At 41.5% G+C, this 15,619-nt stretch overlaps 1 protein-coding gene across 2 annotated transcripts in view; it reads left to right on the forward strand.

Moving 5' to 3' along the window:
- The window catches only part of si:rp71-46j2.7 (sorting nexin-25), a 66,645-nt gene that overhangs the window by 23,003 nt on the left and 28,023 nt on the right, over positions 1-15,619 (forward strand). The window contains exons 5-11 of one of the 2 annotated variants that reach the window (XM_020513573.2): positions 1,607-1,754; positions 2,487-2,527; positions 3,838-4,061; positions 5,500-5,586; positions 8,091-8,219; positions 9,843-9,947; positions 14,833-14,952. In XM_020513573.2, coding sequence (XP_020369162.2) covers positions 1,607-1,754; positions 2,487-2,527; positions 3,838-4,061; positions 5,500-5,586; positions 8,091-8,219; positions 9,843-9,947; positions 14,833-14,952 — 854 coding nt within the window. The remainder of the gene's footprint in view (positions 1-1,606; positions 1,755-2,486; positions 2,528-3,837; positions 4,062-5,499; positions 5,587-8,090; positions 8,220-9,842; positions 9,948-14,832; positions 14,953-15,619) is intronic. The other variant, XM_048605036.1, reaches the window with a different exon arrangement.

Below are 15,619 nucleotides of genomic sequence, written 5' to 3' on the forward strand. Positions count from 1 at the left end.
CAGATACAGTTAACATTGTTTAAAAGACATTTGGATAAGTATATGAATTAAAAAATGTTTGAAGGGATATGGGCAAAGTGCAGGCAGGTGGAAATAGTTTAGTTTGGGATTATGGTCAGCATGGACTGGTTGGAGGGAAGGGTCTGTTTCTGTGCTATATGACTCTATGCCTCTAATTTCAGTTCTGAAGAAGGGTCATTGGACTCAAAACATTAACACTGCTTTCTCTCCACAGATGTTGCCAGACCTGCTGAGTTTCTCCAAAAAATTTTGTTTCAGATTTCCAGCATCTTTTGTTCTTTTATTTTAATGCAACAAACTGCGTTGTGTTTCTTCTTCAAGAAGCTTCTTATTATGCTTCGTTAACTCTCGACATGCTTATCTTGCTTGAGCTAAAAGTAAACCAATTGGATTGGCGGCTTGAAGATTCCAGGCCAGAACCTCTCTGGAATCAGCCTTAGTGAATCTAGTTGGTGTACTGTGAGGTTGTTGTGTTGTTGGTTTTAAGAGATCCACTTATCAAAAGGTGGAGATGCTAGCACTTATTCAGTCCGATGCACTGCATTTCCTGGAATCTATTAGAGCACAAAACCACAGGAATTTAGGAGCAGGAGTAGGTCACTCGAGCTCTTGAACCTGCTCCTCCATTAAATAAGGTCAGGTCTGACCTGATTGTGGTCTCACTTGCCTGACCCCCATGTCCCCTGACTCCCTAATTGAGTAAAACTCTAATTCAGCCTTGAATAAATTGAATGATCCAGCCCCGTACTGCTCTCTTAGAAAGACAATTGTATAGGCTAACGATGCTCAGAGAGAAAATAATTCACTTCATGCCAATCATGGCTCTGGGAGGATGCTGGCAATGAGAGGCTTGGATCTGTGACAAAACATGCAAACATTGCATCCTGATCCCTTAGCTGCAAGAGACTGGTTTATGTGTCACTGGCTGGTTTATGCCACATGCAACCCTGCTCTATCCCGAAAATTTGGAGCCTTGCTTTCTGGTCCACCTGCAGCTATAGCATACAGGCCATTCACTGAATATACTGCAGAATGGGACAAGCTAAATATTACTACCGGCATTGGTTGACAATAAAAATTGTTGTGCATCTTTTAACGCTGTGATTTTGTCAGAATTTTTTTTAATATAATGCGTTGTGGTGTTGAAGGAAGGCGCAAGATTGAAATTCCATGGCAGTTTCCTGGAATGGAATACCTGTGATTTTGCTGACTTCAACACCCAATCTCCCTAACTAGTGCTGAGTTTAGATATTGAATTGAGAGATGTGTGGCTGGATAAGCTGAAGTCAGCCGGAAGGTGACTCATGCCGAGAAAGACAGCCTTGCAGCCGTAACATGCTGTGAGTGTCCTAAATTACTTAGCAAGGCAATAGTCAAGATAAGAACGTAAGCAGTGCCCATAGAACTGCACTGCAGCATGAGTCAGCCTAGTTCAGACTGATGTGCATGGTAACTAATAGTGTATGCATATAAGGCATTATTATATTTAAAAGAATATTGCTATGATGCAACCCAAGCCATGAGAAAAGAAACATTCATTGTCAAATTAATTTTTTTTACTCCAACATATTTCCCAACTGCACAGTTTTAGAGGAAGTGATAAACACGGTCTGTGATGTGGATTTTATCAATCAGACATTGATCAAATTTTTGGATAAAGATTCAGATGAAACTAAAGAAGTTGAAGACGTTAAAAACCCTTCCCCAAAAATGGGCACAAAAAATGAAATCAAGTGAGTAGCACTTTTGGAATGCATGATGCACTTTCTACCTTTCATCCTGCTAGAATAAAAATTATTTTTGTGTGAGGCCTCATTGTACTCTGACCCCATTCGTCTTTGAACTCTGATCCCGGTTGCAAGGTTTAAAATTAGGCCCCCATGAAAGTCAACAGACCCTAGGATTGGAGAAGGGTTTGTAGGTGGGTCCAAAACAGTCCTTATCTGACATTCATGCACATGCACCTGCCAGAATTTCTGGATAAAAATCAGGAGGGATTATCCTTGGCAGCTAGTTTTGCTTCCTTAGTGTAGGACTAGTGAGGCCGGTTGTAGCTAACTGGATCAGATAATTCCACACAGCTTGGGGATTGGGATTTTGTGCTTCACCCTTCCACTGATTGGATAAACTCATTTAGCCAATGGTGGAGAGAGATGGTTAGAAGAAAACACTTGCATTTATGTAGCATCTATCAAAACATGAAGTTACAAGCCACCACAGTGCAAATTAGGTATTTTTGAAGTGTAGATATGTTGTAATGTAGGAAGTTCAACAGTTTGTTTTTAGTCGTGATTGTTGAATACTGGCCAAGACTGCAAAGAGAACTCCATTGCTGTTCTTCAGAATAATGCCACAGAATTTATTTTTATGTATCAGACATAAGATGCGTTGAATTATTATTGTGCCTGTGTATCCCTTATGTGTGAAGCTGAAATTTTATTGTTCTGTTCTTGCACAAATTGTAGTATTCCTAAGGCAAACAAGAAAAAGAAATGGAGCAAAAAAGGTGAGTAATTCTCCTACGACACTGCTTTGTCAATTGCTTTTTACAGCTTTGTCCTGCTGTACACCTTGTAGGACATTTGACATCACTTTAGGTATCTCCAAATCTTTGACAAGTTGCTGCTTAATGAACACACAAACATGTATAAGTTACCATAGACCCAGAGAATAGAGAGACAACTGGTGAGGAATTCAACCTGAGCTTCACCACACCTCAGGCAAGGGGTGGAGTTGAGAAGATGGGACCTCTGTGGTTCAATTCTGGTCTCTCTGCTACAGGAAAGATGTTATTAAAAGTGAAAGGGTGCAGAAAAGATTTACAAGGATGTTGCCAGGGTTGGAGGGTTTGAGCTATAGGGAGATGTTGAATAGGCTGGGGCTATTTTACCTGGAGCGTCGGAGACTGAGGGGTGACTTTGTAGGGGTTTATAAAATCATGAGGGGCATGGATAGGGTAAATAGTCAAGGTCTTTTCCCCAAGGGGGGAGTCCAAAATTAGAGGGCATAGGTTTAAAGTGAGAAGAGAAAGATTTAAAAGCGACCTAAGGGGCAACTTTTTCACCTGGAGGGTGGTGTGTGTATGGAAGGAGCTGCCAGAGGAAGTGGTGGAGGCTAGTACAATGACAACATTTAAAAGGCATCTGGATGCGTATATGAATAGAAAGGGTTTAGAGAGAAATGGGCCAAATACTGGCAAACAGGACTAGATTAATTTAGAATATCTGGTCGGCATGGATGAGTTGGACAGAAGGGTCTGTTTCTGTCCTGAACATCTCTGACTCTGTCGCAACCTCAGCTAGTATGAGAATGGAACCAACACTGTTGATGTCATTCTTCATTGCAAACCAGCTGTCCAGCCAACTGATCTAACTGACACCCAACATAAGTAAGTCACCATCAGATGACTTTATACAAAACCTGTGTTTGTGGTTATCTAGTTTACAATGTCTTGCCCTTTTGAATGCTGGAATGTCTTGAAATCAGAAGATCAATGTTCTCTAACTCAATGAACTTCTCTGTTACTTTTCCACCCTAAACATGCTGTCACGATGCTTCTGTTATATCAATTTCCTATAGATTTTATTTTCTCAATGCACACAAACTTTACTGCACTCACTTAATTTTCATCTTCTCCATGCTCTTCAGGATAATGGAAATCATGGTTCATTTTTTTTTGCTTTCATGAGTCAGTTCAAATTCAGTGGGACTGTATACAATGCTCCTGAGAAGGAGGTTCTGATGACTTTGTCACATTTTGGAATTGTTCAGTGATTTTATTGTTTTATTTTGATTGGAGTGTTTGTTCCATTCAAGCATTGAAACGAGTACAAAAGTTCTTAAAAATATTTGAGAGAGTTAGAAAGAAGAGTACTGAAACCAGGTCGTCATTTGGCTACACAGATGAAGTTGATGGACAGTCTTGTTCTGAACATGAAGATGTTGACCAGAACTTTAGATCGTTTCCTGCGAATGTGTCCAATTTGGAAGACAGTATTGACGATTCTGCTGAAGAAGACGGTTTCAAATTTCATGATGAGGTCTGTGGGAAATTCCTTTAAGAGTAATCTATAGTCGGTGTGTCAATGTCTAGTTTAACATTGGTGGTACACGATGAAAACTTTTTATTCCCCTTTAGATTTTTAAAGTATTTCTAAATTATGTTTTTTCTCCTGCAAGATATTTCTAAGAGGGGTGTAACTATATTGGAATGGCCTCAATTGTCTCCTGTATTACTTTGGAAAGGAAGTTTTTCTTAACCTGTTTTAGCCAGGAACAAGGTTTATTTTGAGTAAGGATTCTTCAAATTGTAGGACACTTATGGATTAATTCTGGGCATTTTTCAAGAAGGCCTGGTCTTATTTGATGCCACCAACAACTAATGTTCTACAAAACTTGGTGATGATGTGTTCCTACTCACGTATTTAAGGTGCAAAAAACCCACTAAATGCTACTGGATTCATTATGGTCCTAAAATCATACAAAACAAGACATGTCCCCTTAATATTATACCCCCTAGTTATTGACCCTTTGACTAAGGAGAACAGCTGCTTCCTATCCATCCTGTTCATGCCCCTCAGAATCTTATACGTGTTTTTTAAGCCTCCTCTCAGACTTCTCTGCTCTGAAGAAAACAACCCTATTTATCCAGCCTCTCTCAAATAAACTGCTCCATCCCAGGCAGCATCTTGGTGAACCTCCTCTGCAACCCCTGCAGTGCAATGCCCAGAACTGCATGCAGCACTCCAGCTGTGGCCTAACCAAAATCCTTCCAATACATGCCAGTGTGAGAGCGGGAGAGATTCCCAGTCAGCCATGTGATTGAAAAAATATTAGCACTTCTCAAATTACTATCTGCGGCTCTGGGCCACAAAACTATGTAAGGGTATATGTTGCCACAGCAAATCAGACTCCCAGAGTGAACTGTAACACACCACTATTGAACCAAGTTCAGTTTGGCAGCTAGATGAAATGTGTGAGGAATAATCGGGACTGGCTTCCCATAATGGTGAATATTGGAAATAAAGAAATTCCATTCTTGGTTTTAGTGTGCTCCCAGTCCCTAATTAAGGTAAATTCCTGTACCTTTCTGGGTCTACCTATCAATCTTGCATCCAGTTATTGAGAGTAACTAAAAGACTTAGAAAGGATCCCAGGAAATCTTGGTTCCAGTCCACTGCCTTCCTGGGGTGGGCTTATCAATTTTATATCCTCATGATAGTGGAGCTCAGCTCCTTGCTGTAATGGTGATGTGCACAGTTTGTTGGCTCTTTGTAGGCCACCCAGATTCCCCATTGAACTTGCACTGGTTAATTTCATCTTGGCCATTGTGTGATGAGCTTTTCTTGCCAGTAATAGTTTTTTTTAAAATCTTTATCCAAACCAAAGGATCTGCCAGCAGTAAAATCAAAAAGGGTTTATGTTTATGCCAGTGATGTCTTAGATAAATGTTTTATGTGCTGTATATTTTAAACTTAGATGCTTGAATGGCTGAAAGAAAACAGCCTTATTCCCTCTGAAAATGAAGAAACATCACTAAGAAACTGCAAGATCACTATTTCAAAGGTATGTTGTAAATTAGCTTCTTAAAGTACACGTCATTCTTGAAGGCTGTGTTGTGGTTGTTTGGTTTTGTTTTAATGTTTTTTTAAATATTACAATTTAAACCAGAACAATCACTTTCATTTTCTAAAATCTTCTATCCTCTACCCTCAAAGGTAATGGCTCGGAGCTGTGGAATGGAGCAGTCTCCCACATTAGGTCCTTTAATATGAAATACAATACTGCGTAGAAAAGTTCTGCTGTTGATAATCCAGGCTTCAGTGCAACAACTTGCCCCCTATTCCATTAGTGCAAATTTTAATATTTCTCACTTTTGCCAACTTACAGACCCATCTCAGTGAGATTGTGAACTTGTGCTGTTTTCACAGATTGACTAAGAAGTGGCTGGATTGTCTGAATTCACTTTTCTTTTAGAATATCCTGTTAAATAAAAGCCTTATAGAATCACGTTTTTGATTCCTGTTATAATTTTATTTTTCGCTAGGCATTGACTATAACCATTTGGAACTTATAGAATATGAGTCCCCTGATTGGGGCTGTTAATCTGGTCCAATCAATGAGAGCTGGTTGACAGATAAAAAGAGGAGTGTTAGAGATACTGAGGCAGTACCAGAGTCAAGGGTGACTTGGTGATGGGATACCAGCCTCTGTGGAGTTATTTCATCCCCTTCCTTGGCAGCTCTCTGAGGTTGAACCAGACTGGTTGCAACTTTGGAGTCCTATCTGACTTTGCAGTGGGCTTCTTATTATAAATCTCCATCATAGTGATGACCACTTACTTCCACCTCCATAACATTGCCTGGCTCTGTCCTGCCTGGTTTATCTGCTGCTGAATCCCTCATGTATACCTTCATTCCCTCCAAACATGATGATTCCAATGTCTGGTTGAGCACCTGTCTATTAGCCTCCAGTGGTTAGCACTGCTGCCTCACAGCGCCAGGGACCTGGGTTCGATTCCAGCCTCGGGCGACTGTCTGTGTGGAGTTTGCACATTCTCCCCGTGTCTGCGTGGGTTTCCTCCGGGTGCTCCGGTTTCCTCCCACAGTCCAAAGATGTGCAGGTTAGGCGGATTGGCCATGCTAAATTGCCCGTAGTGTTCAGGGAGGTAGAGGGTGTATATTAGGTGGGTCATAGGGGGATGGATCTGGGTGGGATGCTCTGAGGTTCGGTGTGGACTTGTTGGGCCGAAGGGCCTGTTTCCACACTGTAGGGATTCTAATTCTAATTCTAAAAAAAATCCTGAAGTCATTTAAACCTGCTGCCTGTGCCCAAATTTGCACCAAGTCTCATTTCCTATCACCGCCCTGTTTGCTGACCCTCATTGGCTCCTGGTTAAGCAATTCTTAATTTTGAAATTCTCATCTATCTTTTCAGATTCCTCCATGACCTTGCTCCTCCCTATTTTTTTGTAATCTCCTCCAGCCTGACAGTCTCTGAAACATCAGTTCTCTTTCGTTCTGACTTCTTCAATATCTCTGAATTTAGTTGCTCCACCATTGATGGTAGTGCCTTCACCTGCTGTGAGCCTAAGTTTGAGATTTGCATTCCTAAACATGAGTTTCTCTAATTCTCTTCATTCTTGAAGGCAGGCCTTGAGGAATTCCTTTATGACCAAGTGTTTGATAATCCGCTCCAAAAAGGTCTTCAAGTAGTTTAGATTGTGTTTTCAAACTGTATTTGATCACAGACCTGTGAAGCGCCTTGAGGTAAAGGCAAAATTTTACAGATGATGGAAATCTGAAACGAGTAGAAAGTGTTGGACAAACTCAACAGGTCTGGCAGTATCTGTAGAGAGAGAAAAATGGAATCGATGATTTGAGTCTGATATGACTTCTTTAAAACAAAGTGCTTTGAGATTGTTTTATTACCTTCATGGTGCTATATGATTGCAAATTGTTGTTGTAATGGAAATATTCCTGGCTGATACTGTATAATTTGACTGTATGGTTCCATACTGTTTAAAAGGTTTGAAGGGAGGTGCTGACTGATACATGCTGGATAAGGAGTTAACTACTTTGGACATCACTTGTGTGGTTATTCATCAGTATGGATCTAGACATAGAGTGTCTGCAGGTTATTCGATTTGTGCTGAGAAATCACACTGAGCTAAATCTTCCCTTAACTAATGTGATTGAAGAGTGACCGCCCTGGCTGACTACATTTTTTAGCAGGAGCAAGGGACGTAAGAACCTACAAATCAGGAGCAGAAATAGGCCACTCGGCTCTTTTTGCTTGTTTCATTATTCAATATATGGCTAATCTGATTGTGGCCTTCATACCACATTCCCCCCCCACCCTACCCAATAGCTTTGTGCATCCTCAGCTGGCTACGATGATTTGTGTGTGTTGTGTGTATTTTTGTGCGCACATGTTGCGCCATGTGGTGGCAGTGTTCACAATAAAGGTGGCCGTTTTTAAACTGTGCCTCCAATCTCTAGCCTGCCCCATGAGAGAAGACACACTTTTTAATTTCCCTGTTTAAGATGCTAATGTTACATGTTTTGCAGGTACTTTGGGACGAAATAAAGAATCCAACTTGTATAATAGATGTAGAAAATCTGGAAGTTGCGGAGGAATGCTGGTCTGTTCAGAGAAAATACCATGAATTTGAGAACCTTCAGAAAGAGCTCAGTAAGGTAACCAGCTTCTTGCTTCAAAAATACAGAAGTGAGCATTTAATTTTCCAAAAAAAAAGGTAGGTCCTATAAATGAAAAATCATGGTCAATAAATCTCCACAACTCTGTGTGACCAGTCTAGAAATTTGACTTGCTGTTTTGGAATGGGGTATTAAAGCAGTTTTCACCCTTATTGCTTAATCCTCTTGAGTGTTGGTTCGATATTTTTTCCCCCCACTTGGCTACCCTTTTTCCCACTCCCTCCTGAAAGCACTGGTTTCTTGTAGAGCTGTAAGGCCATGAATTCTGGTGGTTTCCTCAACCATGTCACGTATTTGGATTTTCAGAATGCATTTGGTATTGTGCCATATAAAGGGATATTACACAAGACAGGAGCTCATGGGGATAATGTATCAGTACGCATAGCCACACAGAAGGCAGAGTCTGGATTAATGGGCCTTTTGCAAAAAGGTTTCCAAACAGGGCTTGATTAGCTCAGTTGGTTGGCTGGTTGTTTTGATATACAGAGTGACACCAATAGCATGTGTTCAATTCCCGTGTTAGCTCAGGTCTATGAAGACCCCAGCTCCTCCACCTTGCCTGAGGCATGGTGACCCTCAGGTGCAATTTAAGACCAGTCATCCATCTCTCAGCTGAGAGGGCAGCCTCTGGGACTTTGGCAACTTGTAGCTTCAGTAGTATCCATAATGCTATTATGTGACTGCAGTCTGAATGTGCAACCAGTGTGTGATCTCAGAGTGGGGCAGAATTCCAGGAGGATCAGGTCCTGTGGTCACTTTGCCTCAAACTAACCTCAAATGTTAGTACCTGTATAACATGATTACACCCTGATAATAAGCTAATGAGGATAGATCTTTCTCTTTGGCACATGGTAATAATTTATTTGAACTGATTTCCCATACATATGGGACAGAGTATGAACAAGTCTTGCAATGGATGCCAGTCCTTGCTGCCAGGTTACTACTGAATGTAGTGAAGATGAAAATTTAGGCATGCAGTATGAGTGGAAATTTAAAAAAAGAGGTGCTTTCATGGGATATGTGTGTCGCCAGTAAGGCTGGCATTTTTGCCCATCTCTAATTGCCCTTGAATAGAGCAGCTTGCCAGGCCATTCTAGTGTACAGTGAAGTGCCAGTCACATTGGTCTGGAGTCCAATGTTTAACAGGTCAGACAGAGGGCAGATTTCCTTCCCTGAAGGACATGAATAAACCAGATGGTGTTTCTTTTTTTGACCAATGATGGTTTCATGGTCATCATTGCTAAGATATTCTTAATATTCCAGAATTATTAATTGAGTTTAAATCCCATGAGCTGCTTTGCTGAGAATTGAACTTGTATCCCTGGAGCATTAACCTGTGTCTATGGATTACTAGGCCAGTAACATTACTACTACATTAGCATCTCCCCTGGCATTGTGAGTTTAGGTCCCACGCCAACCTTTGTATTGTGAACAAATGAGTAATTTGGAATTCTAAAATTTAAGCGTCCGGGTATTCTTGCCTTTGTCAGAGACTCGACTTTGACTCAATCAGTTTGTACCACAGTTGAATGTAGTTTGTAGAATCAGAAAGATAACGTTCTGATCTGTCCTTCCACCAAAACCTTTGTTCTTCTTTTTCAGACATTCAATTCTTTGGTTGGAACAAGGCTCCCATCAATCAAACCTGACATAACTGACAGCAAATTCAAAGAAGACATTGAATGTCAACTAAATGGGTTTTTAAAGGTTAGAGAACCAAATGTATTCAATAATTATTATTGAATTTGGTATGATGAAGAGTGAAGAAGATCCGATTTGAACAGCTTTTCTATTAGAATAGTCTTGATATACCAATGCTTTCCTTATAGCAACAAAGGAACAGAAATAGACTGTTCAGCCTGTTGAACCTGCCCTGCCATTGAGTATGACCATGGTTGATCGTCCACATCAATATGTTTTCTCACACTATTCCCATGTTCCTTTACCTCACTGATATTTAGAAATCTGTCAGTCTTCCCTTTAAATATACATAATAACTGAGCTTCTACAGGTCACTTGTGCTCCAGAACTAGCTGCTCTCCTGGGCAAGCTGTTGTGGTATAATTACAACACTGACATCTGTTTAGTGATATGGAAAACCACCCAAGTATGTCCTGTGCACAGAAAAACAGAACCAATCCAGCCCTGCCAATTACCACCCCACCAGTCTACTCTTGACCATCAGCAAAGTGATGGAAGGGGTCGTCTAACAGTGCCATGAAACAGTACCTGCTCAGCAATATCCTGCTCACTAACGTTCACTTTGGGCTCTGCCAAGGCCACTTGGATCCTGCTCTCTTTATAGACTTTGTCCAAACATGGATGAAAGAGCTGAATTCCAGGGGTAAGGTGAGAGTGATTCCATATTGACAACGGGCTGCATGTAACCGAGTGTGGAGCCCTAAAGGAGCTTGAGCAAAACTGGAGTCAACAGCAATCGGGGGTTGGAGGCGGGGGGGGACAAACTTTGCTGATGTTTGCACAATGTTGAGCATAATTCACAACTCCTCACATACTGAAGCAGCCCTTGTCCATGATGGGCAACATTAAAGCTTGAGCTGATGCATGGCAAGCAACATTCACTCCACACAAGTGGTATGCAATGCCCATCTCCAATGAGTGAGATCCTAACCATTTCCCCATGACATTTAGTGATGTGATCACTGAATCCCCTGACACAACAACCTGGAGTACATTCATTTGTTGGGTTAGAAAGTGTCTAAATCTTTAATTCTTCAAGACTAATTTAACCTAATTTATTTTGTAGTTGGCATTAAAGTGAAATTTGGAGTTTAGATTCTATAGTTGAGATTTGAGCAGGTTTATTTTTAAGGGTTCCATTGGTAGAGCAGCACAATTAAGAACTAGCTAAAAATAGAGCCTCAATAAATGACCTAGGCCCTTGGTTTTGGATACAGAAATAAACAGCAAACTGAGTGCGACTTAGTACTTGCGAGGCAACTTGCAATAGAGAGCTAGAGTTGAATGTCTCAGAGGAAGGTGAGAAGCATTCAGTTGCTAAACAAATAGAACATAGAACAGTACAGCACAGTACAGGCCCTTCAGCCCACGATGTTGTGCCGAACTTTTACCCTAAACCTAAGGTCTATCTAACCTCCACCGCTACCTTATACTATCATCCATATGCCTATCTAATAGCCGCTTAAATGCCCCTAATGAGGCCGACTGCACTACCCTTTCCGGCGATGCATTCCATGCCCCTACCACTCTCTGAGTAAAGAACCTACCTCTGACGTCTCCCCGATATCTACCTCCTTTCACTTTAAAACTATGTCCCCTCGTAAAAGCTACCTCCACCCTAGGAAAAAGTCTCTGGCTGTCTACTCTATGTATACCTCTGATCATTTTGTACACCTGTATCAAGTCACCTCATCTTTCGTCATTCTAAAGAGCAAAGCCCTAGCTCTCTCAACTTTTCCTCGTAAGACCTTCCCTCCATTCCAGGCAACATCCTGGTAAATCTCCTCTGCACCTTTTCTAACGCTTCCACATCTTTCCTGTAATGAGGAGACCAGAACTGGACACCATACTCCAGATGTGGCCAAACCAGGCTTTTGTATAGCTGGAGCATAACTTCACAACTCTTGAACTCAATCCCTCTATTAATGAAAGCTAACACACCATACGCCTTCTTAACAACTCTATCCACTTGGGTGGCAGCTCTCGGGGAACTGTGAACATGAACCCCAAGATCCCTCTCCTCCTCCACCCTGCCAAGAATCTTTCCGTTAACCCTGTATTCTGCTTTCAAGTTTGTCCTTCCAAAATGAATCATCTCACACTTTCCAGGGTTAAACTCCACCTGCCACTTCTCAGCCCAGCTCTGCATTCTATCAATGTCCCTTTGTAACCTAGAACAGCCCTCCGCACTGTCCACAACATGACCCACCTTCGTATCATCCATGAACTTGCTAATCCACCCTTCCACTCCTTCATCCAAATCATTTACAAAAATCACAATTAGGAGAGGACCCAGGACAGATCCTTGTGGTACACCACTTGTAACTGAGCACCATGTTGAATATTTTCCTTCCACTACCACCCTTTGTCTTCTAAGGGTCAGCCAATTCTGAATCCAATCTGTCACATTTCCCCCTATCCCATGCCTCCTTACCTTCTGAATGAGCCTACCATGGGGAACCTTATCAAACACCTTACTTAAATCCATGTATACCACATCGACTGCTCCACCTTCATCCATGTGTTTGGTCACCTCTTCAAAGAATTCAATAAGGTTTGTGAGGCATGATCTACCCCTCACAAATTCATGCTGACTATCACGAATGAAACTGTGCCTTTTCAAGTGATCATAAATCCTGTCTCTCAGAGCACTTTCCAATAATTTGCCCACCACTGATGTAAAACTAACTGGCCTGTAATTTCCAGGGTTATCCCTATTCCCTTTTTTTGAACAAGGGAATGACGTTTGCCTCTTTCCAATCTTCCGGCACTATACCCGTGGACAGTGAGGACAAAAAGATCATCGCCAAAGGCCCTGCGATCTCGTCCCTCGCTTCCCATAGAATCCTTGGATAAATCCCATCAGGCCCGGGGGACTTGTCTATCTTCAACTTCCTCAGAATTCCTAGCACATCATCTTTACTAACATCAACCTCCTCTAGCCTACCTGCCTGTTTCACAACGTCCTCCTCTACAACTAGGTCCCTCTCAGTTGTGAATACTGAAGGAAAGTATTCATTAAGGACCTTTCCTATCTCTTTAGGCTCTGTGCACAAATTCCCTTTACAATCCTTGATCGAAAGCAGCTGATCAGTGAGTATTTCCAGTTTTGTAAGTAAAATTAAGATCTTCAGTTGGTATTCATGTTGCCAGTCAGTCTCTTTCTTACAAATGCTTGTTAGATATATATTTGGTACTGGTGCATTACAAAAAACACACAGTTTTCAGAATGGGGATTATTCAAGTGTGAAGAGCAGAGATACTCGAGTCATTAGTTAATAACTTAAATAAAGTATGATAGGGATGGCAGATCAGGTAATGCTGGATAAAAAGGTGGTCTATACTAGACACATCTGTAGCAAGCATTTGTATCTCAAAGATCTTCAGATGCAAGTTGGGGAGATCTGGGCTGAATTACAGACATTATGCTACATCAGGATAGGGAAAGTTACCTGGACATTTTGCTCCAGGAGGCAGGAGCACCTTTTAAACTAGTTAATTCAAACTTAGATGATGATCAAAGACAGGAGGGTGTGATTACACGTGAGACAGGTATCAGCTGTTTAACGGACCTGAGGTATAGCCCTAGAGGAGTTCCAGCCCCTGAAATTGTCCAACAGTTAGAAGGTTCTTGCAAGCTGTGTGGATGAGAGAAGGAACTACATGGAGGATGACCAAACTGATCATGATACTGTGGTGCAGGGGGATAAACAGGAATATAGAAGTGGTCGAGGACCGTATAATTAGGGGATAGAAACTGTTCTATACGGCTGTGAGCACAAGTCCCAAAGGCTGTGTTGTCTGCCAGGAGTCAGGGTTAAGGACATCTCCTTGGGGCTTGGGAGGAACTTGGAGAGAGAGGGGAGGAATCCAGTTGTTGTCATCCATGTTAGTACCAAAGACTTTGATCGGACTAGAAAGGAGATTCTGCTGCAAGGTTTCAGAAGTTAGGAGCTAAATTTTAAATGTCAAATCTCCAAGGCAGTAATGTCCAACAACTATAACCTTCTCAGTAATCTATAGCCCAGTAACATTAGAACATTAGATTAGCACACTTGCACTAGATGTGCATTTGGTTTTTAACCACTTGTCTTGTGTATTCCTGGCAGCAGCAAGCACAGACATCTTTTTCACTTATTCTGCCTCCTTTTACCGTACATTGTGCCCACAGTTTGGGACTATTGACTCTCAGGTGATGGTTCAGCTTTCTGCCTTGTATCTCTTCCTTTGAAGTGTTTCTCTGAAATTCCTTGACACCCCTCAATGTATAACATTCCATGCTGTTTCTCAGGGCTGAGTGTAAACCACACATGAATTTTCCAGATAGTCACTGAGTTGCATCCTCCAAGATCTCTGGCTTTTATGACCTTTTTCTGAAAACCAGTCAAGCTGTCTCTCTTAAAAATGTGATATATCCTTAAGTAATTTTGGGACTATGATCCATTGTTGTGGCAACGTTACATCGCAAGGAGTGCTGTGGTTCAAGAAAGCGGCTCACCACCACCTTCCACAGGACAAATAGAGGATGGGCAGTAAATGCTGGCCCAACCATCCCATGACCGCATTCTTAAAAAAAAGTACGTTTGAATAAAGAAGTTCTGATATATTTACCTGCTGGAACAAGTCCACCACTATGTTGTGATCTGCTTGCACATACTCATTTACATTCAAATGTATATAACGGCTCTTATGGTAATTTCAATTGTGTCAATGGTAGTGTTCCCACCTCTGAACCAGGAGGTCTGAGTTCATGCCCCACTTGTCCCAGAGGTGTATTGTAACATCCCTGAACAGGTTAATGAGAAAATATGAAAGGCAATCCAGGAAGCTCTCCTATAATGAAAACATTCTTAAACCAAATGACTAAAACCTCTCTTTTCTCTATATGTAGAAGCTGGTGTCTGAAGAGTCCATTTTGCAGAATGAGAGTACACGCAAATTCTTCTCGGCCAATGATCAGCTTCGAGAGTACTGGGGCCTCTTAAAATCTCTGTTCAATGAGGATGATGAGGTAAATGCATATGATGTGGCTATATATTTCAGTTTATGGTCTCAACCAGGTTTTACAGTGAAAACACTTGAAAATGCTTCTTGAAAAGAGAACTGCAGCTACAGTTCTCATTTGTGTGAGATGTAAATCAATAGTCCTGACTGTGTTTATCATTGTTACTGTATAATCAATGTTTTCTTTGCTCACATTGAAATAAAACAGGGAAGTATGTGTATCAAGATACCTTGTGATAGCTTCTGTGCTTGTTACTGCTTTGATAAGATGAGTAAGGTCCACACTCATTTGTGTGGACATTTGGAGCCTTTATTAAACACAACTATATATGGAGAATGAAGGCATCGTCAAGAATCCTACAGACCCAACCTCCATCCGTGATCTAATAACACTGTGACTCCCTCTTCAGCTGGTTCATCTTCCATCCATCAAAAGGTCCAAAATGGTGACGTTTGCTAATGACTGCACAACGTTCAGAACCATTCGCTACTCAAATACTGAAGGAATCCATGTCCACAATGCAGCAAGACCTGGACAACATTCACGCTGGGGTAACAAAAACAGAAGTGGTTGGAAAAGCTCAGTAGGTCTGGCAGCATCTGTGAAGAAAAAAAATCAGAGTTAACGTTTCGGGTCCGGTGATCCCTACCTAGTTCTGAGGAAGGGTCACTGG

The sequence above is a fragment of the Rhincodon typus genome, chromosome 14 (genome assembly GCF_021869965.1).
Source record: "Rhincodon typus isolate 14 chromosome 14, sRhiTyp1.1, whole genome shotgun sequence".
Classification (NCBI taxonomy): domain Eukaryota; kingdom Metazoa; phylum Chordata; class Chondrichthyes; order Orectolobiformes; family Rhincodontidae; genus Rhincodon; species Rhincodon typus.